Genomic DNA, 23,961 nt, shown 5'->3' on the forward strand with positions numbered 1-23,961 from the left:
CACGTCGAGAACGGCATAGCTGGGCTCAGCCTGTCTTAGAGTTTGGCGCTATCACAATGACCTCCCGCAACTCAATCCCCCCCTGAGCGAGGGGGCTCTGGAATTGGCAACCGAGTGGGCGATCGAAAGGCGGTTGGGGGGCAACAGGACTTGGAGAATAGGGACGTATATATATACAAGTATCGCCGGTGGAGCTGTCTCGTCAAGATCTGCCACCAATTTGACCTTCTTACACACTCTCGCTTCGATATTTGTCTCTCATCATGTCTGTTAGCGACGTTGATAAGCAGCTCTGGCTGGCTTACTGCAAGGTGGTGCAGAACGCCGTTGGTGGCCTCCCTGGACACAAGCCAGCCTTGTTCTTCACCAAGCAGGCCCAGAAGGCGCCGGTCGCATCGCAGACGATCGACCCTTCGTATACCAACTATGGCATCAATGCCATTATTAACAATCTCTTGCAGACCAATGACCTGTTCTTTGACCCTTCGCACCACAAGACATATGTCCAGTGTCTGCTTGAGTAAGTGGTACTCTCTGGTGGCAGCTGTGTATGGATGAAGCTTATGCAGCATGCCCAGGTATCTTTTATCTGTCAAAGTCGTAGGTTGATCAATTAGTACAAACGTAGTCCCCTTCTCACAGACCATAGGGCGATGAAAACCCAGCCATGCAAGCCCGGATAGAAATGGCGGGCAAAGACTTTACCGCCGCCCTCGACAAGGCTCTCACCGAGCGCGATCGAGCTCTAGACGATTTCGAACAACAGGAAGGCTACGGCATGACGGGCGAGATGGACTTTTCCCAGTGGTGGCCATCCAACGCCCCTGCATATGCAGCTGCCAAGCAGATGGTCGAGGCCGCCGCCGCCGCCTATCAAGCTGCCCTTGGCCAGATCGGCGGGCCTGTGGCCGGCATGCTCGCCAAGGACTTTAACCAGATTGTCCAGGCTTTGGTTGGGGGCAACTCAGTTCCGGGGTAAGTTTTCCACATCTTTTACGTCTATACAACGCTCACGACGATGCAGCATCACCATGCCGGCCTGCCACGCTTCTCCCGAAATAGTTCGAGGTCTTCTTAACAAAGATCGCACACCGCACGCCATCACATATGTTCCCGAGTTCAACTCGTACGAGTACACGTACCAGATCGAGCACTGGCTCAACGGCGTCGGTGACGGAGATTCTTCGACGCGCATCGACGTCTCGGACGGGCAGGCCGTCAGCGAGTCCGACTTTGGACATGCGGCCACAGACGGCTTCTCTTATGGCCCTTGGATCTCGTTTTCAACTGCCGAGGGGAGCTCTGAGGAAGTTGGTGTTTCTCATGAGGGTGTAGATGCAGAGATTGGCCTCGATGTTCAATTCTCATACGACGAGATCCAAACAGTTGCTATCCATGCTGGCCAATGGTGAGTCTTATCCAATCCAAGCTCCTTGACAATTCTCTTACACCTCGCAGGAACGTCCCCAGCCCTGGACGACGATATCAGCTCAAGAGCAACGCCTCACAGGAGTCGCGCAACCTCGCCTTCCCAGACTACCTAGTAGTTGTGCGCAATCTCGGCTTCAAGGTCAGCGTCCTAGACGCCACGCTGGCGAGGCAGATCGATGAAAAGTACGACCAGGCCAAAGAGGCGGGCGGGGTGGTGCGAGTGCTTGGCATCCCGGCCACGCCAGACGGGAACCCGGAGCAGGCGACCGAAGGGGCTGCTCACTTTGCCGAGTGGAATTCGGGCAGTGGTGTCCTCTCCATCAAGCCGACTGCTGATGCTGGATTCGCCTCGGTGGTTGCGCTTGTTGGGGAGCTCAACATTAGCTGACTAGTGGCCCGGCATCGTTGACGTGCCGGAGTTTAGGGAATGCAAGTAGGCGCAATGGCATATTTCTGTCTAGTTTGATTCTTTGTCAGCTAGGGAGTGGTATAATAGTCTATAAGAATAGGTCAACACAGTTGGTATTACATACAAAGGGTTCAGATCGCAATTCTCATCCACTAGTCCGCATCAACTCCAGAGTACATCATTCATTTCGTCAAACAGGTTTGCCGCCCAGATTGGATCATATTCCCATGAGCTTCGAAGTATTCTCGCCCTCTCCCCAGCTTGGACGGCGGTTTGAGCATCTGGCATCGGAGAATCGGCCATATCTGTGTCTACCTCACCGTCCTGTGACTTGTCGTCCAATTCGACAACTCTGGGGTTGCTGTCAACAGACCCCGCTGAAGAACCCGGTGATGTGCCCAGCATGGCCGAGGACAGGCTGTGAACAGGCCCGAGGGTCAACCGTTTCGTTGCCCCCTGAAGGATGTAAGCCGGAAGATCCGCCTCGGTGGGTGGCTTGCCGGTAACTAGGGCATAGTCGAGAGACAAGCGGAGACGCATATAAAGACGCGTGACAAAAATTTCATCCCAGCGTGTCCCCATCTTTTTGGAGCCAGAGCTTCCAAGTCCAGGACTATTTCCATTTGGCCCTTTTGCTTGATTGCTCGATCTAGGCTGGACAACCCGGATTGGTAGCTGTATCGGTGCTGAGTGCAGAATCTGAGAAATCATTCTGCTTATGTCCTCTGCTCCTTCAAATCGCTTGCTGCATAGGTGCATTGCTTGTGCATGATACTTCGTAAGGGACCGGTCAGATTCAGTCTGTGCGTCGTCTGAGGATATCTTGTCGTCCAATGAGCTGAGCATGAGAGGGAAAGCAATATATGCGATGCTATAGGCAAAGTTAGGAAACTTGTAGTTGGCTGAAAGTATGGATTCACATACACAGATATGGGGAGATGCTGTGTCAGGCCCTGTTTGACAATGAGCCTGACCAACCTCGTCGTCTCGGTCGTCGCATGGCTTAGTTCCTCGCCGATACTCCTCAGGGCCGAATCATCGAGGAGTGTCACGCCTTTCTGCATCCGTTCGATAATCAAAGCCTCGTGGTTTCCCAGTGCGATTTGAGCGGCACTGTTTGAAGTTAGACTAGTAACACGAACGCCATGGCTGACCTACTAGGCATAGATGTAAATCAAACTTGAAAATAGGGTCAGGGACCGATGAGTGTGGCCATCGCCGAGAAAGACGTAAAATGCAGCCTCGGCATCCTCCTTCCACCGAGCTAGCCTAGCTCTTGCAGTCCTCATCTGTGAAAGCGTAGCCTCAAAGTGGTCGAGGGAGTAAGTAGGATCAAAAGAGCTCGGGCCGTAGGTGAGGGCGAGCACTTCAGTCAGGAGAATTCCCAGACGACATTGGAATGTCAGAATATCCGTTAGGTGTCGCTTGGTCTTAGGATCATAGACAAAGGAGTGGTGAGCCTCATCTATCATATCATCTTGGGTGAGGAGGTCGAGCTGGACGTTGAAGCTGGAAGGAGTTATCTGCAGGGGTTTCCGTAGCCCCAAGGTCAACACTCTATCCCTCCAGTAGAGAGACCACCAGAGCCTCTTGTTGCGCCTCTTGAGGGCGGTGCTCGATCCGGGGGCTTGAAAGGTGTGCGTCTGAGCGACGATCGCATTCTGTATCCCCGTGCTCAGCCAGAGGCTCCCGGCGTGCGGCTCAGCGGCTGAGAACTGAAATGTCAAGAGTAAGGCCGCCTGGGCTTTTGTGAAGGGGTCGCTCTCTACACCAAAATCGAAAAGAAGCTTGGTGCATTGTTAGAAGTGATGAATACGGCAGGTTGAAGACCACCCACCTTGGCCCGTCGGTAAAAGATGCCTCGAGCAACTTTTACTCCAGAGTATCCAGCATTCTTGAGAACAGCAGGCGATACAAACTGCGGGATGTCAGTGAGTGGAGAGGATAGTGAGTGCAGGACAATCTTACGGCAGAACTTGCAAACAGCATGGCCTGGAGCAGGAGAAGCGACATGGTCTTTTCCCTTCCACGATGACGGTCTCGATCCAGGTACATGGACCAGAACTCTCCCTCGTCCATCAAGGGATAGCAGGGATGGATATACAAAAAGTACTGGTGGACAAACTCTTCTTGGATGGGACGCAGGGGCAGGTGGAAGCACCCGTTGAGCTCGAGGAACTGGACATCCTGCTCAGGGAGACCAGACAGGTCGTCGAGAGCCAGAAAGGGATAGGTTGAGAATAGGGCCTCTGACTGGCAAAAGGGAGCCCTGGCCCTGGGGTCCGACATTATTATTTGTCTGGCCAAGCAAAGCCAGCGATGCAGAGAGCTGTGGGCAGTCTGTGGACTGTGGTGGAAGCCGAGGCTCGGCACACACACAGACAGACACACGTAATGGGGGTGGGTACAGTAGTAGCTAAGCCGAGCCCCCACGCTGTTATTGACTGGGAGTATGAGTAAATGGGGGCAAAAGGCAAGTATCGTCACAATCAGGAACAAGAACAAGTAATTAGATGGTCTTGGAGAGCTGGACTGCCCTCTCTCATGCGAACGAGATCCACCCCCGCAATTTCTCTCTGCTCGGCTATTCAAGCTTCTCGGACCGGCAATGGTCCGCAATGCGGGGGCAATTGCAAAGCTACTGTGACGGACAAAGGGCACTGACAGACCTGATGGTCCAGGCCTGGCCATTCGTCCATGGTATGACCATGGGATTGGTGGAAGGACGTCGCTGTATAGGTACGGTGGGAAGTTGATGGCAGGGTATCTTGGGCTCCCCAGCTCCACAGGGCACCGACCGGAAAAAAGAGCCGGTTGAAGAGGAAGAAAGCATGGGAGAGGAATGACAATGACAATTGAAAAAAAAAAAGTGCAAAAAATGCAAAAAGAAAGCGACGCCGATCGGGTTCGAACCGATGCTCCCGAAGGAATTAGATTTCACTAGTTATGTTAGTGGAGGATTCCTTTGTATTTGAGCGTCACTACTCACAGTCTAACGCGTTAGACCACTCCGCCACAGCGCCCTGAGGGGTTGTTGGGAACAGATGCGTACAATTTGGTATATAATCACCGCGACAGCCTATAGCACACAGCCATTTCCATGAGCATGTAAACCGGTTGAGTACGCACCGCGACTACACGCTCACAATACAATACGTTCGCTGGTAGCCTCCACATTGACAAGTATCTCCCCATGCGTTCCAGGTTGGTATCGGTGTTGGTGACACGTTGGAAAGTGGCCATCGACCACAATAGCAAAGGATACGGTTATTACCCGTTGGCTCATGTGGGCCAAGGCCCAGGCGAGCTAACCTAGCAAGCTAGGTTGGCCACAAAATTATAATACAGCCACAAAATTGTAATACATTATGGGGCCCTAATTTCCCCCTTAAAAAGCCGCCTTTTTTATCCTCTAAGTTTTAGAAGCTATTAAGAGTAATTTTTAAAGGTAAAAAGAGCAAGTTAAAGCAATTAGTGATACCTAATATAATAATATTAATAATATTAATAATATCTATAATAAAAGCCGCCGCCTAAGCCTCTAAGGCCGCTACCTTTCTAGATACTTCGCTATATAAATTTAGCTATAAGATTATCTCTTTAGCCCCCTAGGCTAGCTTCTCGTGCGGCTCTTACTTTTATAATAATACTCTTAATCCTTTATATTCTTAATATATAGTATTAAGGCTATATTAGGCATAGCGTAGAAAGGAGTTTAGATAGTAAAGATAGCAGCCGCGGCGATAAGGCTATAACCGGCGGTGATAAGAGTATCTCGAGTAGATATAGAGGAGGTTTAAATAGAGGGAGTTTCTTATTATCTTCTTTTTTTTCTTTTTCTTTATTAATAAGAGCTAAATTAAGGTAGAAAATAATATTATTATTACTTCTTATAAGAGCGGTCTAATTTATTATACTAAGGGGCTTTAGGGTAAAACTAATATTATAAATAGCTTTATTAACTTCTTATAGTAATTATATATCTATTATAAAACTATTAGGCTTTTAAGAGAAGATCTAATATATAATTAAGTATTATATCTCTATAAAATAATACTTAATATCCTTTCTTATATACTCTAGCTATTAAGCCTATAATACCTTTCTTTTTATATTATTAATTATAATCTTTTTATTTTATTACTAAAGATCTTTTATTTTTTTTATCTCTTATATAATAAGGCTATAAGTAGATTAGACCTATGCCTTTTCTTCTTTCTACTAGGTTTTAGTAATAACCTCTTTTTATTACTCTTAAATCTCTTATAGATTAATATTATAACTAAAATCGCTAATTAGTTTTACTTTTTTCCCTCTCTTCTTAATATTATATCTCTTCTTAATTTAAGCCTAGCAATTATTAATATAAGTAATAACTATAGATTTAAGGATTATAGCTTTTATAATAACCTTATATATTTAATAAAGCCTAGCACGCATTAAAGAGCTAAAGGTATTACTATAGTACTCTAAAAGGTATTTAATAATATCTATAGCGATCTAGAAGCAAGAGTTATAAAGAAGGAATAAGATAAAGGCTAAGTTAATAGCCTACTTCGCCTAAAGCTACTTTTTAGTAAGGTATATTATTACTAGCTTAAGATTTAATAAATAAATACCTAACTTCTTAAACCCTAAGATAATATTATATATAATAAATCCTTCCTTAAAGACTTACTATTTTATAATTTAATTTAATAATTATATTAATATTAAAAGAAACTTATAACTTACTTAAAAGCTATAAATAAAATTAATATAAGAAAAAGAAATATTTCCCTTTTAAAGCTACTTAATAAGATACTTCTAGTATATATTCTTTAGCGGCTAAAAGACTCTAATATCTATTAGCTATAATATATATATAAAATAAGGTAGTAAAAGAGCTATAATAATATAAAATTTCATATAATATTCTCTAATAGTAAAAACTTTATATCTTATAAACCTATTAAAGATAATAAGGCGCTAAATTATTATATTAAGGGTATAAAAGATAAGAGGAATATTATATTAAATATGCTTATATATAGAATCTCTAAAGAACTTATTACAACTAAACTACTTCTTAAAAGTCACTCTATGACTTTATGCTATAAAAGATTTTACCTAAAAATACTAATTAAAATATATTATCTACTTAAGAGTTATCTTATTATTAAAGAAAGCTATATTAGACTAGGCAAAGCAGATATTAAGATTAGCCTTTATATACGCCTAATCTAAGGTTAGAAATATCTTAAAGATAAGCTATAGCGGCATTATATTACCCGCAGCGCTACCTATACCAATAAAGGTATAAGTCTTATAATTAAAAAAAACCTACTTTCTTATTCTCTATTTTATCTATATAATAAAGACTTTAATACTTTCCCTAAGGATCTTAATCTTAATACTAGCCTAATTAATATTCTAGCACTTAGAGGCGCTAATCTTATAACTCTAAATAGTCTTAGTTAAGCTTTTAAATTACTATTAAAAGTCATAAAGACCGCTAGCTTCCTAAGACTCATGAGATTATTTTATTACCTTAAGAAATACTTACTTAAGCTTAGGGTAATTAGTATAAAAATAAAAATACTATATCTTATTAACTAGATTAATATTAAGATTCCTATATTAATAAAGGGTTATAATAATATCCTTAATTTTAGCTTTAAAGGCAAGAAATCTAGACTTTTTTATCTATATAATAAAAGTAATAATAACTTTATCCTCTTTATCTATAAAGACTTATAGTCTATTAACTTAATAAGGCATAGATCTAGTCTCTAGCCTTCTTATAATCCTCTAAATAAAGGCAAAAAAAGACCTAAGGTAGCATATATTAGCGGCATAAAGTAAGAGTAATTAAGTTATGCTAGCAGAGGTACTATAATAGAGGCCCTAGGTATACTATATATATAATACTATAACTTCCTAGGTAGCCTTAAGATTTATATTACTTAGCATAATAAAGATAGATATAAGAGAGGTATTTTTTACTAGTTAATATCATAAAATATAGCTAAAATAAGTAGTAATTATATATAAATAAGGATATCACCAAGTGCGGGGTCTATATCACAATTTTATGGCTATATCACAATTTTGTGGCCAACCTAGCTTGCTAGGTTGGCTCGCCTGGGCCTTGGCCCACATGAGCCAACGGGTAATACGTAACAAACTAATCCCATAAAGACGGTGGTCCCTGTGCAATCTGTACCTGTGGCATCCATCAATCGCTATCTACCATTAATTACATCTGTGACTCCCTTGTACACTCTCCAGCCGTCACCTCTACCTTCACACCCGTCTGGAATCCATTTTGGCCGGTCTCGAATTCTTGAGCATGTCGTGCCACATGAAGCGGATCTCAGGGAACACAACGATGCCCGGCGTGTCCGACTCCCATACAGCTTCCCACAAGCACGGCTGGCCGAAGAGGATTACGGCAGAGTTTGCCGCATGCTCAAATATGGGCTTGAGGGCCTCCACTACATCATTGGTATACTCATCCACCTTCAAATTGTTCAGTTTTAGGGCCTCGACAATGGGGGGCACCATGGCATGTGTCCTCTCCGCTCTCATGCTGTCCCTCCAAAAGCTTGTTGAGCGGGGAGGCCTGATATTATACGAGCCCTTGTTGACGGCGTAGACGAGTTGTCGCCACTCCCCAACCATATCATCCCCTGCGTCGATTGGTCTTGGGTTTTAGACAGACATCACGGGCGGCTACACTCACTTCCATGATGGTTGGTACAAGTGTGCGCAGTCATGATGCGGTAGCAGGCGGTGATTTCGGGGGCCAGCAAGCATTTCTCAATATCCTCGAACGGGTTCATGCGTCTGTATAGGACTCGCGAAAAGAAGCAAACAATGGCCAGAGCGCGAGCGTCGGGGTTCGAAATGAATCCGGACCAGGAAGCGCCGTTGGCAGGCTCCCCTGCAAGCTGGATGAGCTGGTTCTCGTCAAAGATGGACTCTTGGACAGGCTCCCCTCTGCCAACAGGGTTCCTGCCTGTGATGCAGTTGAACACGAAGGTTTCGATGCAATACTCAAAGCCAACATTCTTTGAGATTGCCACCGGGCCGCACAAGGTATCAGGGCGAGTCGAGAGGTCGTTCCACTTATTCTCGACGATGATGTCCCATCCAGTCCGGGGTACTGGAGGCGGGGAGCTCAGCTCGTTGTCATGGTCTGGAGAGTCGGGGGCAGATGCCTGAGAAGGGATGTGCGCTTCCGTACAAGTGGCTCCTCCAGAAAAGCGACTGTGGCTGAACAAGTACAGGGCAGCCACGACAAGAGCCACGGCCCCAACAAAACCAGCGACGACCCCGACCCCGATGGCCTGGGCCGTGGTGAGACTCTGGGAAGAGCAGGATTCAGTAGAAGATGCCATGGGAGGGGATGGGCTCGATGTGCCTGGTTGATGGGTTCTCAACACCTGGGGGAAGGGAAGGGGGTTTAAGTAAGTGTGCAGCATCTCGAATCGGCCATGCTCATGGGGTGACGGCTGGTGTGTGCCAAGAGAGAAGGCCAACACCCATCAACGCTGTGGCTTGCATGTTTTCCTCTATTCATTGGTATTGTTGTTCGCTGTGGCCACCTCCCAGTGCGCCTCCTCTGGCTCTTCCTGATTAGGAAACGTGGTTGGTCGTTCTGACACGCATGGCCACTTTACATCGATTTCATGACACGTCTCTACCAAGAGATCTCAGGTTGTTATGGCTCCAAGATGCTAAGGAAGACGCCTTGGGAAGATGCCAGAATCCATTTTCTTTTTAGCGTCCCGGCCACCTGGTACGCTTGTGCTGTCGAAGTCTTCCAACATTTCGCCCCCGCCGCGGGGTTTGGCAGACCTTCCGGCCACAGTCTGGATATTGGCTTGAGCGAGCCGCAAGCTGTCGCTGCATTCCAATTTTGCTACGAAGAAGTCACTTTTAGGTTCGAGGTAGGCAGGTCCAGATATCCCTAGCGAGATGTTGCTGACGACAGGGTCGTAGCCTGGTGAGGTGGTTCTCGTTGTTGATGCTGGCGGCGGAACAGGAGCAAGGCACCCTTTCTCCTGCGCGTATCTAGGCTAACAAGCGATAGGAATTTTGCTTGTTGGAGGTCTAGCAGGGCCAGAATGGGAAACGTTATGCTGTGGCTTCTACTGCAGGCGGCAGAAGGTTGAAAAAAAAAAAGGCCACTGTGTTAGCATTAGGATATGATGCTATGATGTGTTGACAATGTGTTCTTTGTTGTAGTTGAAGCCCGGCCCTTGATGGGTTAACTGAGCCAGAAGATCGCTATGCTGTTGGGTATGTCTTACGCTTGCCCGGCTGGGGACGGTCTGCTAACCAGATGTCCTGACAGGCAACGCGATCGGGTCCATTTACGTTGACGAAGAGTTTGAGCTCAAAGCTAAACAGGCACTCGAGCCCCTCTAGCCAGGCCTAAGTTCCGCGGTTGACTATCTTGCGTGGAACATGTGCAGAAGCCCCGCATTCCAAGATGTGAAGCACGAGTTCGACTCCTCCCAAGTTCTGTCCTATCCGTTCCCCGTCTCGGACTACATGGACGACCTGGACGGCCCACTACGATATGAGAAGTTTGTTCTCGATAGGTCGGTGATCCATGAAGAACGGCCGAGATCCTAGCGTTGCCCATATTCGTAGGCTCGACACGCAGGGGCTCTTCGGCACCCAGGTGAAATTGTTGGAACAGCATGTCGTGAGATCAGTTCATTAGTTGAAGGCCCACAGAGATGACCACAGAAATCAAATTGCAAGTTTATAGGGCAGTTCCACTTCTGCTGCCAGCTGGGCTGACTTTTCTAGGATTACGTCCTACACTCTGGGGGCCTGGGAAGCTCCACCTATGTCAAGCAGGAGATCGAAAAGGTATGCACGAAGTTTGGTCGCGAGGAGCACAACGTGACTAAAGCTGTCACCTCCGACGATCCACGACTGTCGGTTTGTCGTGGTCTGGTCCACCATGCCCTACGAGGTCCTGGTCTCTTCCCGCAGTTCCCGTACAGGGCCGCCTTTGGGGTCGTGTGTGGAATCCCTGACAGCAGATCAGTGGAGGCAAGGTGCAAGCCGATCATGAAGCGGGTCAGTTCCGGTCTCTACGGGCCTTACTGGCTTTTAATAATAGGCCAGGAGCGAAGGGGTTGCATCATTAGCTGCCCAGTCAACTCTTGTGCAGATGGACACCAAGGTGTGGCTACCTGTGAAGTCAACAGATCTAATCTTTTTTAGAATTACATCTCCAATATGATTTTGCGTTCTAAAATTATCCCTGACAATGAAATTCCGGTTCTGGTTGGCTAAGCCGCCTACCTGACAAGCCCAGGAGATGCTTTGGCATCACACTCTACCATGTTATCTAAGCTCGCGATTGAAGAGCACTCGGCCTCGAGCTCTTGGCTGAGGGTCTTTTGTCAACGCGTGGCATCATGAAAGAAAAAGAAGACTAGGCTCCCCAATTTTTTCTATTTTTTTTGTTCTCGTTCTCTAATTTTCTCTGTATAAAGTAAATACAAATCCAAGCCAAAAGGTCCAGCCTCATGACATGGATAACTCTCCATCCACGGTGAACGCCAAACCACCCCTCGCGCCCCCGTGGCGAATTCAGCTGCTAATGACCTTCTTACAATAGCTAAGAAGGGCTATTACAGAGGTGCTGCCCGCCCAGGGCAACGTTCCATCTTCTGGGGTTTTCCCGTGTCTTCACCGACCTCCCACTTGGTTTCGATTGCGAGAGGAGCCCAGACACACTTAGAAAGGGACTTCCACTCGTCAAGGACTGCTTCGATTATTTCTGCATCCCGATCTGGGTCTTTGCCAGGAACTCCAGACTTGTGAAGATCGTGTTGGAACCACTCCCTGGCTGCCTGAGCATTGGGAACCTCTTTAAGCTGACAACGACGCACCTCTTCATGCTCTGCTGCGTACCACACTCCGTAAGCGATGACAGATTCGCCGTCTACCCTATAATAGAAAGTTTTACGGACGACCCCTTTTTACTTCCGCCAAGACGGGCATATCTAAGACGGGCGCGGTGTCTTTGGCCGGAATGAGCTTCCGAAGGAGATTTTGGAGTCCCTGGAATCGAGTCATGGTGATGATTTGGAAGGTGGCGCAAAGGGTTGACTGTGCTGAATTGCGATGGCAAATAAAGCGACGACGGCAATCGAGGTGGTAGTAAGTGCTTATGACCGGATTTTTGTCTGGAATGTGGTGTGTGTTGGGTAATGGATTATTGTGTAGTAGATTTCTGTGTGTGATCTTATCGCTGTAACAGATAGAGAGAGTCGTCTATTTGATAAACCTGATACCAGACGAGAATAGTCATAGCTGAGGGGGGATGGGCAGCTCTCAAAGACACAAAGATGACAACTGATTAGAGGCTGTCACCCATCAGAGGCCCCATCTCGAATCAAAGGAGGATATCGAATGCTAAAAATGGACTAGAATTAACACTACAGCCTTTCAATAAGTGTCATGGTTCAAAGAAGGGAGGGTTCGTTCAACTCAGGCCAGGCCATCTCGGCTGACTCTTTGACTACCCCTCTCATACCCCTGCCCGGTTCTCTGCTTAGCCCATTTCACCACAGGCAGAGAGGTTCCGACCTGTGCGTCGTTTCTTTTCCTTCAGACCCGGGGCTGGCGAGTGGGGAATGCTGCCACTTGATGACGTTCTCCGATACATCCATCGGGTAGACCCATCGCTTCACTCCCACGCATTGAACAGAATGAGTCTTGTGGTCGGTGGTGCCAAGCGTTAGGCACAATGTCAAAGGGCGCAGTACTTTGGCAGCATCAAGATCCAATGCTGGAAATTACCGTCAGTGAGCCCTGTGACATGCCGCATCTCCAGTGCGCAGTCATCGTTGGTTGCCCTTTCCCGCCTCTTGCCTCAAGCCGGGGCAAATGTCACCCGTGTAGCAGCCTAGCCCCTGCAATTCCCGGATTATGGATTTGGTCCAATAGTTGAGGTTAGGGTGAGTGACGTGGTGGCTGGCAGCCTGCATCTCTCCGATGGCTGCCAGGGGGGAAATGCAAACGGCCGGCCGGTGACATTGCCTTGGCCCCTGCACCTCTCACATTGATATGAGAGTCTGGAACACGAAAAATGACTATTACCGGCGCGGCCCATGGAAATGAATGCCCAAGAAGGGGTGGGATAGAGGCGGTGTGGATTTCTGTCGTTTACTGAAGACTTGAGTGCTCAAGTTCCGTGACACTTTGGCGCTCATGCTGGTCTCTGACTGAGGGCATCGGCCACGTTATCAAGGAACGCAGTCATTAACGCATACCAGGGTCTAAATCTAGTTCTGTAAAGCATCATAAGACGGCGATCACCGATGGCACACACTTCTCTTCTCATAGAGACGGACGTAGGATTTGACAAAAATACGACAGATAAGGTGAACTACTGAAAACTATCTTGTAGTGAGAACCGAAGAGCAAGAATGGGCCAGTTCCGTCAATGGTCGGTAGTGCTATACGCAGCGGTGCTGAGCTCAGCGGTGCCATCCTTGGCAGCCTTGTGTTCGGCGGCGCCGTGCTCAGCAGTCTTTTGCTCACGCAGCTGCGAGGAATCATGAGTGGGCGCTTCAGCAGAACTGGACTTTGGTTGCTCTTCAGCTTGACTGTGCAACTGGTCCTGGTCATCAGGGCGCATCGGCCAGGCAAGTTCGTCATCCACAACGGCCAGCTTCGAATATTTGGTCTTGCCCTGCCAGACAAACCTCAGCCCGGGGTGAACGATAAACCCCTTTTTGGTTGAAGACCACACTGCCTCCCACTCTGTGGGTTGACCCAGAAGAACGATTGCAGAGTTGGCAGCGATCTCAAGTATGTCCAACATGAGGTTCTCGAATCGATCATCTCGTGGGTTGTCCGTTCTGAGCGCCTCTGGCTGCAAAACATTGATGATAGCCGGAACCATGGCCCGAATTCTTTCCTTCCTGGGGTCACCCTCTTTGAAAGGCCTGCATGGGATTGGCAAAAGGGACCAGGGGTAGTCCTGGAGCATAAGTATGCTTTCGCGCCAAGCAGCGATGGCCCTCATCCCTGTGTCGCCATTAATACAACGAATACCCTGTGAAGTTACTCAGAAGGGTCAACTTACTTCTCGGAATGTCGTAGACTCGGCACACAAGCTGGTAGCAGCTAGAGATCTCGGGAGGAAGAAGGCAGTCATCAACAGGGCAGGTAGGCTGCATCCGCTTGAAGATGACTTGTGCGAGGAAGCACCTAATGGTTGGGACTCGCGTGGAAACGTTGCTGATAGACCGGGACCAAGTCCCACCGTTGATAGGCTCCCCAGCTAGATGAACAAGCTCAGATTCGTTGAAAAGAGACTCTGGGACATCTGGCTTCCGCTGCAACCTGTAGCCGAAGAAACGCTCGGCGAAACCCTCGAGGTAGTAAGCAAGACTGTCAGCGTCTTGGATTTGGCACGACTCATGCACACCAATGTTAATTTCCTCGATCGCATCTGGCGGTGGAATCAGCACGGCAGGCGAGTACTGGGGCTGCATGGCGATGACGCGGTTAGGAGGCACATAGTAGGCGGATATGATTCGAGATATGCCCAATATCACGGCTATGAGGATCAGGGAGCCAGCGAAGCCGACAGCGACCCCGACACCGATAGCCTGACCAACTGTGAGCGCCATGCGAATCGAGGTATGGAGAGTGAGAGTGAAGATGAGTGGAAGGCGAAGAGAGGACGGGAGTGCATGGATGGCAGAGGTTGTTCAAGTACCTCCTGTGCGATGCACTATATGAAGTACACTTTACTATGTCTGTTGAAACACCTCTCTATCGCTATTGCGGTCTTTACTACGCGGTAAAGCCTTGGCCATGGCATTATTGGAAGTACACCTCTCTGAACAACCTGTTCTTGACCGCCATATCCTGTGGCTCACGCATCACAAGCAATCTCCCTACCCTGGCACCTGCGGGCGGGAGCATACAGGCAGACAGGCAATGTGACTGGAAACGGAGCCATGCGGCATGCCGTGGCTGCCTGAGTTGTCTTTTCTTTTCTCTTCTCTGTTTTACATTCTGCCCGTTGACCCCAGAGGCATCCCACCCTCACAGTCGGTCAGCACTGGACTGGGACCTTCAAGTATTGCCGGGCTCCCCAACCACAGCTTCACGACTCCCCTTACAGACTCAATCATTCATCCTTCACAAGATTCCAACTCTTCAACATGGCTGTCGACTTGACGGTCGGAATAGACGTTGGAATGAGCGGTAGGACTCCCTTCCTTTGATTCTCGATGGTTCTGAGACCGACACATCTGACCCATCAACACAGGCACCGGTGTTGCGTCCCGCCAACACAAGACCGGTGATGCCAAGTGCGACGTCATCTGCCTCGAATGGGGAGTTGATAACAACATGCCGAAAGTTCCTACGAAGCTCGCGTACGCAAGAACGGGGCAGTCGCAGTCGCCCCTCCACTGGGGGAGCAGCATCCCCAACAACACTACGAACCTATCTATCAAGGAATGGTTCAAGGCGGACTTTGGGGGAAACGACTCGGATCATACAGCAGCTGAGAAGTTGTATACTGACTACCTGAAATACCTGCATGACGAGCTTTCACAGCGGTTTGTCCGCGATGGAATACTCGGTAAAGCATGGGAGCACGCAAACATCGCCTTTGTCTTCAGCACGCCGGCTTGCTGGGAACCCGCTGAAGTGGCTCGGTTCAAAACCTTGATATGCAAGGCCGGGTTTGAGAAGGCGCAGAGCAAGCGCCTTGGTCGTGGCGTCCATACCGCCGAGATCACCATGACCGAACCGCAGGCAACAGCCGCTTTCGAGCTCTGCACCCCAAAGCCCGTCGCGAACCTCCGGGTAGGCAGTCTCATCTTGCCATGTATTGACTTTTTGCTGACCATGATTGTGTAGAGAGGGCACAATGCCATGATTGTCGATGTTGGTGCTGGCACAGGGGTATTGACCCCCCTCTTTCGCTGCTGTTGGGTCTCGAGCTGACTTGGCACAGGACTTTTCTCTCGTCCAGGTTGCGACCAATGCGCAGGAGGCTTTTCATTGGCGCGAGCACCAGCCGGCGATGGGTGAGTAGTTTTTGCCTTTCGTGATGACAGCAGCTGAGGGTTGACTCCATAGGCCGGCACATCGGGTCGTCGTACATCGACCATGGCTTCGAGGTGGGCCTGACGGACATTTTGAAGCCTCACCAACATCTCCTGGGCCACAACGCTTGTCACGTGGCTTGGGAGATGCGCAGTAGCACCGCATTTCTTGAGGCAAAGCACAAGTTCAGAGGTGCCAATGCGAACACTCAGGCAATCCCCGTACTCCATCTCGAAAATCCCGACAGCATCCACGACGATTTTGTTCAGAACGGGAAGTTGGTAAATCCTGGGTGAGTTATTAAGTACAGAACGATAGCTCACCAGACTAATACAGCCAGGACGGAGCTGGAACCCCTTTTTGACCAACAGATCGAAAAGATCACCAAATGCATCTCTGAGCGGGCAAGACAGCTCAAGGAACCACTGGAAAGTCTACAATCTTGCTCCATCTTCCCGTCAGCGGGCTAACAATCTACACAGGATTATCTTCTGCTCTCTGGGGGCCTTGGGAGCTCACCCTACGTCAAGTGCCAACTGGAGAAATTTTGCGACAATGACTCCAAGCTCAAATCAGCCAGGTTGGTGGTATCTCAGGAGCCCCAGCTTGCCGTCTGCATGGGTCTAGTCTACGCCGCTAGCAGCAACCAGGCCGTCTTTCCCACGATTGCTTGCCGGGCGTGGTTCAGTCTTGTCAGTCGCATCCCGAGCGCTGCCCCCGCTAACAGAACGTGGATATCCATCTTGACACGAGGCAAGGGGATTGAGAGCCGTTTTAACGATTGTGTCGACTGGATCATCCCGAAGGTCGGTTTGCTTGGTTACTTGACCAGACGCCTGCCAGCTGACATGAGGTTAGGGCAAGCAGATCCAGAACGGGAACGAGCTCGAATTCGAGCGCAAGGTGTTCTTTGAGCCAGACGAATGTCGGGTTTGCAATATTGAGATTGTCTGCAGCTTGGCCGGATGGCCCCCCGCCGTCCAAAGGTATGTCCATAGCCCAACCACATCTTGAGCATCCATGTTGACAGGCTTGGAGAGTTTATTGCAACTCACCAAGTCATGCGCGCCGACCTCTTGGAGGCCGACGTAAAGAAGAAGCGCAAGGTCTTCTGGCGCAAGGCGTACTTCCTCCAGGTCGAGTTCAAGGTCAAGGCGACGATCGGACTGGCCGAGGCCCATTTCCAGTGTGGTAAGAAGAAACCCCCAGCATCATGTAGACTTGTGACACTGACTCGGAGCAGTGGACGCTAGGGGAAAAAAGATCAGTGAGCCGATCACGGTTCCCGTACCTCGCGAACCACCGATTATGAGCTTGGATGGTGTCGAGGAGGAGTAGGCTGAGGATGAGCTCTGTTTTCTTCGCGTGTGACGTCTTCGCTTCTTGTTGCGGTGGTTGTGTTGCAGATTGGGTACCTCGGGGATTCTCAACAGTAGATTGAACAGAAATAAAGCTACGAGGTGAATAGATTCGCTTGTCAGTAAGGTCTTATCATAGAGCAACTCTCATATCCCCACCAGCGTTACATACTTCGTAGTACACCAAGATATAGGCTCCTCCTCCCATTCGACAAGCCTTCCAGTCCCCTTGAGGATTGTCTCCTCGGTAATCAGACTCCAGGATCGCATTCCAATCACCACCACCCTGTTGCCGATTGGCCGACTTAGAAACGCATTGAGTCGGGAATACCCTTCCCTTTATTCCCGCCAACAACGACTGTTCAATTTACTTGACCGTGCCCCCCACCTAAACGAGAACGAGGGACCGTCGGGGGTTATTCACGACGCGAGAAGGCGAAGGAAGGACCACGTGAAACATGACGGGGGGATATTTCCGGTTGAGCTTCTCCAGATGTCTTTAACTGCTCTCTTTTCTCGGCTTTGTCGGAGCTCCTGTCGACTCTGAAGCATCCTTAATTGCCGTCTCAACCCAACCTCTATGAACCTACAACGAGCCGGCCTGTCCGCCATTCGTGGTACTACTCTCAATGGCACATTGTCTTGACCCAATTGCTGACAAGTTAAATCAGGCATGGCGAGACCAAATGTCTTTTTCAACCAGGAAGTTCCCAACCTGGCTGTCGCCCGCCTACTGTCACAACACTCTCGGTACACTTAACATCCCCCACACCGGACACGATTACCTTCCAACGGATTGAGTCCAAGGCTGTCTAACATGCCGTCTAGAAGCCCACCGACCATCGTGCGAATGGGCGCCAAAGAAGGCCACGACATACTCGTCAAACAACGCCTCAGCCGGCCCGTCACCCCCCACCTCAGCATCTACAAGATCGGCCAGGTCTGGCTCAGCGCCTCGGCCTGGACCCGAATCACCGGCATCGCTCTTGGAGGCACAGCGTATCTCACCCTCTGTGCCTATGCCGTCGCCCCGCTCTTTGGCTTGCCATTCGACTCGGCCGCGGTAGCGTCGGCGTTTGGGTCTTTGCCCTTTGTCGTCAAGGCGGCTGTCAAGTTTGGCCTTTTGGGTTTCCCGTTCTCGTATCACTTCATCAATGGGGTTAGACACTTGGTCTTTGACTTGGGATTTGGTTACAAGAAGGCGCAATTCAGAAAGTCGGAGGCGGCAACTTGGACAGTTAGCATAATTGGTGGACTTGTTCTAGCCTTCTTTCTCTAATCGGCTGATTGTATCAAGGGAACTCGTCTAGAATGGTTCGGTCAGATTGTTAAAGGCTATTGAGAGTGATGAAGTCTTAAGTAGGCACTAACTCGTCTGGTCATGATAGAAGTAAGTGTTATGAACAGCTATTATGGTTTTGTTATAGTTGAAGCCCGGCCCTTGACGAGATAACTAAGCCGATACAGACAGTCATGAACAGCGTGCCTTGGTCAAAGAGTTTTCTTCAATCTATAATATTGTGTAATTTTTATAACAAATTTTTCGCGAATTTTCTATTTGATACGAAACAAATTTTACAGCGACGCCTCGGTACACTTCTGCGCCCCTAACATTTATGTGCCAGCACACTTTAGCTACAACTCTACAACTTGATCCAACTCGGTAAATACCGGCGAGCCGGAAAATGATCCATGCCTCAATCGATGCTCCCGCTTAGCCACAAGCCTCAGGAGTCAACTCAAACGCGGGCCGGAGGTGTACTTCCAGGAGCGGCTCCAGGGGTCATTCCATCCGGGGGACTACCTCCAGGGCCGCCAGCACCCGAGTTCTCATTGGCGACGCCTCCGGACTCGTAAAGGTAAGCTGCCGGGGTGATGGACTGAGACTGGGTGGCGTTGATACCAAAGGCAAGCCAGGCGAAGAGGCCGTCGGTGATGTCATCTCCGAGCATGGTGTATTCCATAAAAGGGTCGACTCCATCGGTGGCTGTCTCTTCGCTCAGGATGCTGTCGTCGGCGTTCTCGGTGAGTTCCTGCGTGTTGGAGCTGTATGGCTCGAGAGCCTCAACCTGTGAGATGAGGTCCTGGTCGAAGAAGGCCTGGCCAACGTGGCTGGCGTAGTTTTCACTGCCCAGAGTCATGTTGGCCAGGAGAGTGGCATTTGTGTGAACCATGATGTGGATATGCGTGGCTCGGCTGGTGTAGTGGCCAGGGAAGATGGACTCGAACTGCGCGACGCCATCCGAGTCGGTACGCTGAATTCCTCGAAGCCAGGTGTTGTTGATGTTTGTGTCATCAGAGCTGTCGCCGTTGCCGCTGGCGACGATGCCCGAATAGACACCCGTGGAGTTGCAGTGCCACATCTCGAGGTAGACGTTGGGGACTGGGTCGCAGGTCTCAACGTCAATGACCTGGTAGTCGAGGACAATGCCGAGGCCCTCCTGTTCTTCGACAATGTTCTCGCGGACGTATTCTCCGGCCACATCTGACAATGTTAGAATTCATACACAACAAAACACGACTGGGCTCTTACAGTAAGGCCCTTGGGTAACCTCGGGGGTCAACACGCAAGAGTTGATTCCAGCAAAGAGCGTGCTGGCGTCCGTGTTCAGAGTATATCCCTGATCCGTCTGGTTATGAGAAGCGCTCAGGACAGATTCGAGGTCACGCTTCTTGAGGCCGCGCTTCTGCCGGGCCTTGGAGATTTGCGCCGAGCGCCGAGCAACATTCCTTGCCTCGACGCCTCGGGCCTTGAGCTTCTCAGCGCAGTGGGCGAGTGAGGATCGCTTCACCGAGTTGAGAAAATCGCGTCGCTCAGCCGCCTCCTGGGCGACGTTGTGTCCCGGGTGAGCGGTTGCGGCTCCCGACAGCAGGAGGAAGCTGGCAAAGAGGTTCGTGGTGAGACGCATTATAATGTAGGCGTAGTTGAGACTGGTGGAAGGATGATGAATCTGGTAGGATTGGATAAGTGGTTGTCCGAAGAGTGAAGCGTTCAATGCTGTTGATGCTTTACAATTGCTTCACATCATACGGCCTACTTATAGTTTCTCCATCTTCTTCTCAGGTTACATTCAATCTATCCAAAGACAGCCCACATCACGGTGCTTGCTAGTCATTGCGCCCCCCAGAGACAAACAACGAAACACGCTGACGCGTTGCCGTGCCCAGAGAGTCGCATATGGACATTCCCCGGAGATGCCCAGGGGAGATCAAAATCTCTGCCCTGCGGCAATGACGACGAATTAAGCAGTGCAGCCGAGGCACGTCACCCCTGACGCAAGGGGCACTCGTCAAAGAAGCGCCACCTATCACAACTGCCGTGAAATAAACCCAGATCCCGGCAAGGCAAATCTGGATATTTATTCTGCCAAATAAGACGAACCCCATTGGTCAATTGGCGCGGCCGGACACGCAAGCCTCTCGGGGCGATGTGGGGATGACTCGGCCGGATGGCGTCTCCCACATCCCGGAGCATGAATTTCGTATAAGCCACTAGCAGCATCACAGCCACCACTGTCTCGCCCTATTTATGGCTCATGGCTGGAAATGTAAGGACCGTAACTGGCTGCTCTTGTGGCGCTGCCGAGGCTGCCGTTGAGTTCGAACAACGTATGAGAAGGGAAGGATTCTTCAGTTAAGAAAGAGGCGCAAATCACGCTCAGGAGTAATATCACAATTAAGGTGCTTGTGACAAAGTCTAACATGAGGCCGACGTACCATCTTCCGTCTCGCTCGCTGTTGCAGATGCATCATCCGTAGAGGTCCTTTCTGCGTTCCGTCTTACTTGGTTTCATAGCTGCCTTCTCGTACTGCTGCTACATGACGAAGCCGATGGCCTCGCCCCTGTGATCGTCGGCCTCCACCATGCACATCTTTCATATCAGCGCCGTCGTGGTACCGGTCTCCCGCATCACAGATATACCTAAGCCTCAGGAATGTAGCAGAACAATTGAGAGGGAAGGTGTTGAGGAGCAGGAAAGCAATATTAACATAAAGCACAGGTTGAGAAAGAAAACAACACTAGAAACTTGGAAATGCATCAAAACCCTTCTGAGGCTGGGCTTGAGCATGAGCCCCCGGGGGGAGACAATCCACAGTATCTATGCAACAAGAGACATCTGCGATTAAACCACGGCAACAGGAAACAGAACCCCCGACACACCAAGACGACGTCTCTCCATCCTTCCATCCTTCAATTAGTCCTCTTCGACTTCATCCAAGCCCATGAGCGGAGTGATGAAGGAGGTGCCATCGGCCAAACTCATACGAGCCGGTTCGCTGGCCGGATTGCCACCCTCGTCCACTACATCAGTCAGTGGTGTGGTTCTTGAAGCTGTTGGGGGACTCTTCTCACCGCAGATAAAGTGAGCCTGCGCTAGCCCAACTTGCGCCTTGATCCAGAAACTGACCTGGATATGGCGTTCTTTGCGCCAGAAGACGCTCTTCTTTCCCTTGGACTTCTCATTATTCACACTTGAGAGATTGATCTTCAGGAAAAAATGGTCTGGATTCAGATCTTATCAACTGCCGTTAGCGCGGGTCAAGGTGATATGTGGATGTGGCTGGACCGTTGACATACCTTCCTCCAATGGCGAGGGATGGCTGGCATGACTGACGACAATTTTGCAATCGAACACTCGAGATTGGTTCGGCTTGAAAAATGCCGTTTGCTCGAACTTGAGCTCCTGGCCGGTTCGGATCTCAGTGCCCTGGAATCTTGTTAGTAGACAGCGGCTTAGCCCTGAAATGCAATCCACCTTCTTGAGGAACCAGTCGGCACAGTCGACCAAGGGTCCTCGGCTCTGAGGCCACTCAAGTTGCTTTAATTGTGTGAAAATGGATCGCCATTTCTGTGCAGCTGAGGGGGCGTTCGGGATCTGGCATTAAAGACCAGATGACGTCCGGCAGGCGATCGTAGGAAAGATCTCGTGGGTGCGGATAGCATGGTAGACGAGGCACATGTAAACCGTTAGCCGGGGCTTATCGTACGCCACTGCTCTAGCCGATTTAAGGGTATTCTCCCTGTCATAAAACCGCATAAGGTCCCTCATGACGTAGGGTATGCCCCCGAATCCTCCAGAGAGCACAATATAATCCTAGGTGGATTATTAGCCTTGCCGATATTAAGATGGGGGGAATTTGTGGCCTTACCAGGGGAATTTTGGAGCGCTGCGCTTTAATGTTCCACGGCGTGTCTGCCAACTCCAAGATGTGCGACTCGATCGTGCGCACCTGTTGTTCAATCAGGGGCTTCAACAACTCCCTACATGGCATCAGTCTGGCAAGCACTTGTTTTGCTTAATATTGATGACTTACTCAGGTCTGATCAGGGCCCCGTTCTGGATTTTCTCACCCAAACTGCTCTCGGGATTCTTGAGATATGGGACGAGAATCCGTCTCTTTCCCTCTTCTAGTAGCCCAAATCTATGCTTCAAGTCCTGAAATTCAGCACTGCAACGCATCTTGTACGCAATCTCTTGGGCTGTAGAGCCCAAAAGATGCTCGTAAGGCTCAAGAATGTCCTTCATTCGCCGTTCGAATTGTTGATCGATATAGCCTGAGCCAAGCTCAAGACCTTTGCTATTGGTCAGGCGTCACCACCACCAGGGGCAAGAGCCACTTACCAGTCGGGGGTTGGTTCTCACACATCTTGGAGATTCCTTGTGGGTTACTTCCAATAAGGAGCCGGCAGAAGTCCTATCACCAGTCAATCAAAGACGAGACAGCGGAAAGCGAGGTGCGGGAACCCTACGCTTGTACCTGCGCCAACATCGACAACCATGATGTGTTGGCCTTCCTACATGATAGAGTGCAGTCTTTAGCAACAAGGGAGAAACGAAATGCTCGGCCACCAACCTCCAATGTGACGGACGATTGCCCTGGGCAGAGCTGCAGGGCTGTCGTGGCGTGTGGTTCCACTAAGCTCACGACGGCTGTGTGGGTGCCGTGTCCAGCCCCGTCAGCCTTATCGAAGCCCGCGGTGGAAATCAGGCGACCGAATCGATCGACGACAGCGGGATCCCATGTGGCTGGTGCGCTGAAAACGAACTGGATGGTGGCGTGGGCCCACGACTTGTTGCGTAAGACCTCACGGGTGAGACGTGTCGACAGCTCCGTGTTCTTCTTTAAGCGCCAAGGCACTGTAGCAACGCAGCCTCCGGCATGACGACGGCGTCGATCCCCGGTACAGCACAACGCCGCCGTTTAGGAGCTTGAATCAACGCCATGGTATGCCGGCAGTTGACAGGCCGTCCGGGCCACGCTGGGGATGCACAGCCCTGGAGCTATGCCTTGCCGAAAGCTCGCGATGGTCTAGCTTCGCTGAAAATCCATAGCCGAATGCGTGCTTGCCTGCAGACCCATGGCGTTTCGGCCACCTCTGGAACTTGATTCTGAGCTATCACAACGAAGTTCTCAGTAGGGGAGTGAGTACCGGCTTAGGAGGTTGACCTGAAGTGCGATAACCACCGCACTCAGAACCTCTAAAACCCAGGCCTTGCCCATCTAGAGCTTGAAACTTCACACTCCCGAGCTTCCCTCACTCTCCCAACATCGCCTGGCCGCTACGACGCTCACACAGCCATTTCTGTCACGGCTGCTCAACAGCCACCAGTGCACATTCACTTGGACCAAACTTTCACTATTCGAGTCTTTGAACTTCTTCATCCGTTC

General features: G+C 49.8%; 7 protein-coding genes and 1 pseudogene across 8 annotated transcripts, besides 1 other annotated feature; 3 read left to right on the forward strand and 5 right to left on the reverse strand.

Annotated features, from left to right (window-relative positions):
- Positions 1-263: 263 nt before the first annotated feature.
- NCS54_01252700 (Hypothetical protein) lies at positions 264-1,819 on the forward strand (the record flags this gene model as incomplete). Its single annotated transcript, XM_053157757.1, has 5 exons — positions 264-520; positions 579-600; positions 650-975; positions 1,025-1,408; positions 1,459-1,819. The coding sequence occupies 5 exons, from the start codon at positions 264-266 to the stop codon at positions 1,817-1,819; spliced, it is 1,350 nt and encodes a 449-aa protein (XP_053013732.1).
- Positions 1,820-2,002: 183 nt separating this feature from the next.
- NCS54_01252800 (Fungal-trans domain-containing protein) lies at positions 2,003-4,129 on the reverse strand (the record flags this gene model as incomplete). The annotated part of the gene is made up of 5 exons (XM_053157758.1): positions 2,003-2,711; positions 2,765-2,953; positions 2,999-3,627; positions 3,678-3,758; positions 3,809-4,129. The coding sequence occupies 5 exons, from the start codon at positions 4,127-4,129 to the stop codon at positions 2,003-2,005; spliced, it is 1,929 nt and encodes a 642-aa protein (XP_053013733.1).
- Positions 4,130-8,125: 3,996 nt separating this feature from the next.
- NCS54_01252900 (Hypothetical protein) lies at positions 8,126-9,222 on the reverse strand (the record flags this gene model as incomplete). Its single annotated transcript, XM_053157759.1, has 2 exons — positions 8,126-8,511; positions 8,565-9,222. The coding sequence occupies 2 exons, from the start codon at positions 9,220-9,222 to the stop codon at positions 8,126-8,128; spliced, it is 1,044 nt and encodes a 347-aa protein (XP_053013734.1).
- Positions 9,223-13,298: 4,076 nt separating this feature from the next.
- Positions 13,299-14,496, reverse strand: NCS54_01253000 (Hypothetical protein; the record flags this gene model as incomplete). The annotated part of the gene is made up of 2 exons (XM_053157760.1): positions 13,299-13,888; positions 13,947-14,496. 2 exons carry the CDS (start codon positions 14,494-14,496, stop codon positions 13,299-13,301), a joined length of 1,140 nt encoding a protein of 379 aa, XP_053013735.1.
- A 540-nt stretch (positions 14,497-15,036) lies between these two features.
- Positions 15,037-17,269, forward strand: NCS54_01253100 (Hypothetical protein; the record flags this gene model as incomplete). The annotated part of the gene is made up of 10 exons (XM_053157761.1): positions 15,037-15,079; positions 15,144-15,688; positions 15,743-15,787; positions 15,840-15,912; positions 15,965-16,223; positions 16,272-16,335; positions 16,414-16,737; positions 16,790-16,917; positions 16,962-17,122; positions 17,175-17,269. The coding sequence occupies 10 exons, from the start codon at positions 15,037-15,039 to the stop codon at positions 17,267-17,269; spliced, it is 1,737 nt and encodes a 578-aa protein (XP_053013736.1).
- A 600-nt stretch (positions 17,270-17,869) lies between these two features.
- NCS54_01253200 (Hypothetical protein) lies at positions 17,870-18,568 on the forward strand (the record flags this gene model as incomplete). Its single annotated transcript, XM_053157762.1, has 3 exons — positions 17,870-17,906; positions 17,961-18,039; positions 18,118-18,568. The coding sequence occupies 3 exons, from the start codon at positions 17,870-17,872 to the stop codon at positions 18,566-18,568; spliced, it is 567 nt and encodes a 188-aa protein (XP_053013737.1).
- A 460-nt stretch (positions 18,569-19,028) lies between these two features.
- On the reverse strand, positions 19,029-20,198 carry NCS54_01253300 (Hypothetical protein; the record flags this gene model as incomplete). Its single annotated transcript, XM_053157763.1, has 2 exons — positions 19,029-19,774; positions 19,823-20,198. 2 exons carry the CDS (start codon positions 20,196-20,198, stop codon positions 19,029-19,031), a joined length of 1,122 nt encoding a protein of 373 aa, XP_053013738.1.
- Positions 20,199-21,485: 1,287 nt separating this feature from the next.
- NCS54_01253400 lies at positions 21,486-23,427 on the reverse strand (annotated as a pseudogene). Its single transcript has 8 exons — positions 23,146-23,427; positions 23,042-23,086; positions 22,914-22,986; positions 22,606-22,864; positions 22,441-22,552; positions 21,869-21,998; positions 21,644-21,805; positions 21,486-21,592 (listed from the first exon to the last, which is right to left on the reverse strand).
- Positions 21,486-23,427: a sequence feature.
- Positions 23,428-23,961: the final 534 nt, after the last annotated feature.

This window comes from Fusarium falciforme, chromosome 10 (genome assembly GCF_026873545.1).
Source record: "Fusarium falciforme chromosome 10, complete sequence".
In the NCBI taxonomy this organism is placed as follows: Eukaryota; Fungi; Ascomycota; class Sordariomycetes; order Hypocreales; family Nectriaceae; genus Fusarium; species Fusarium falciforme.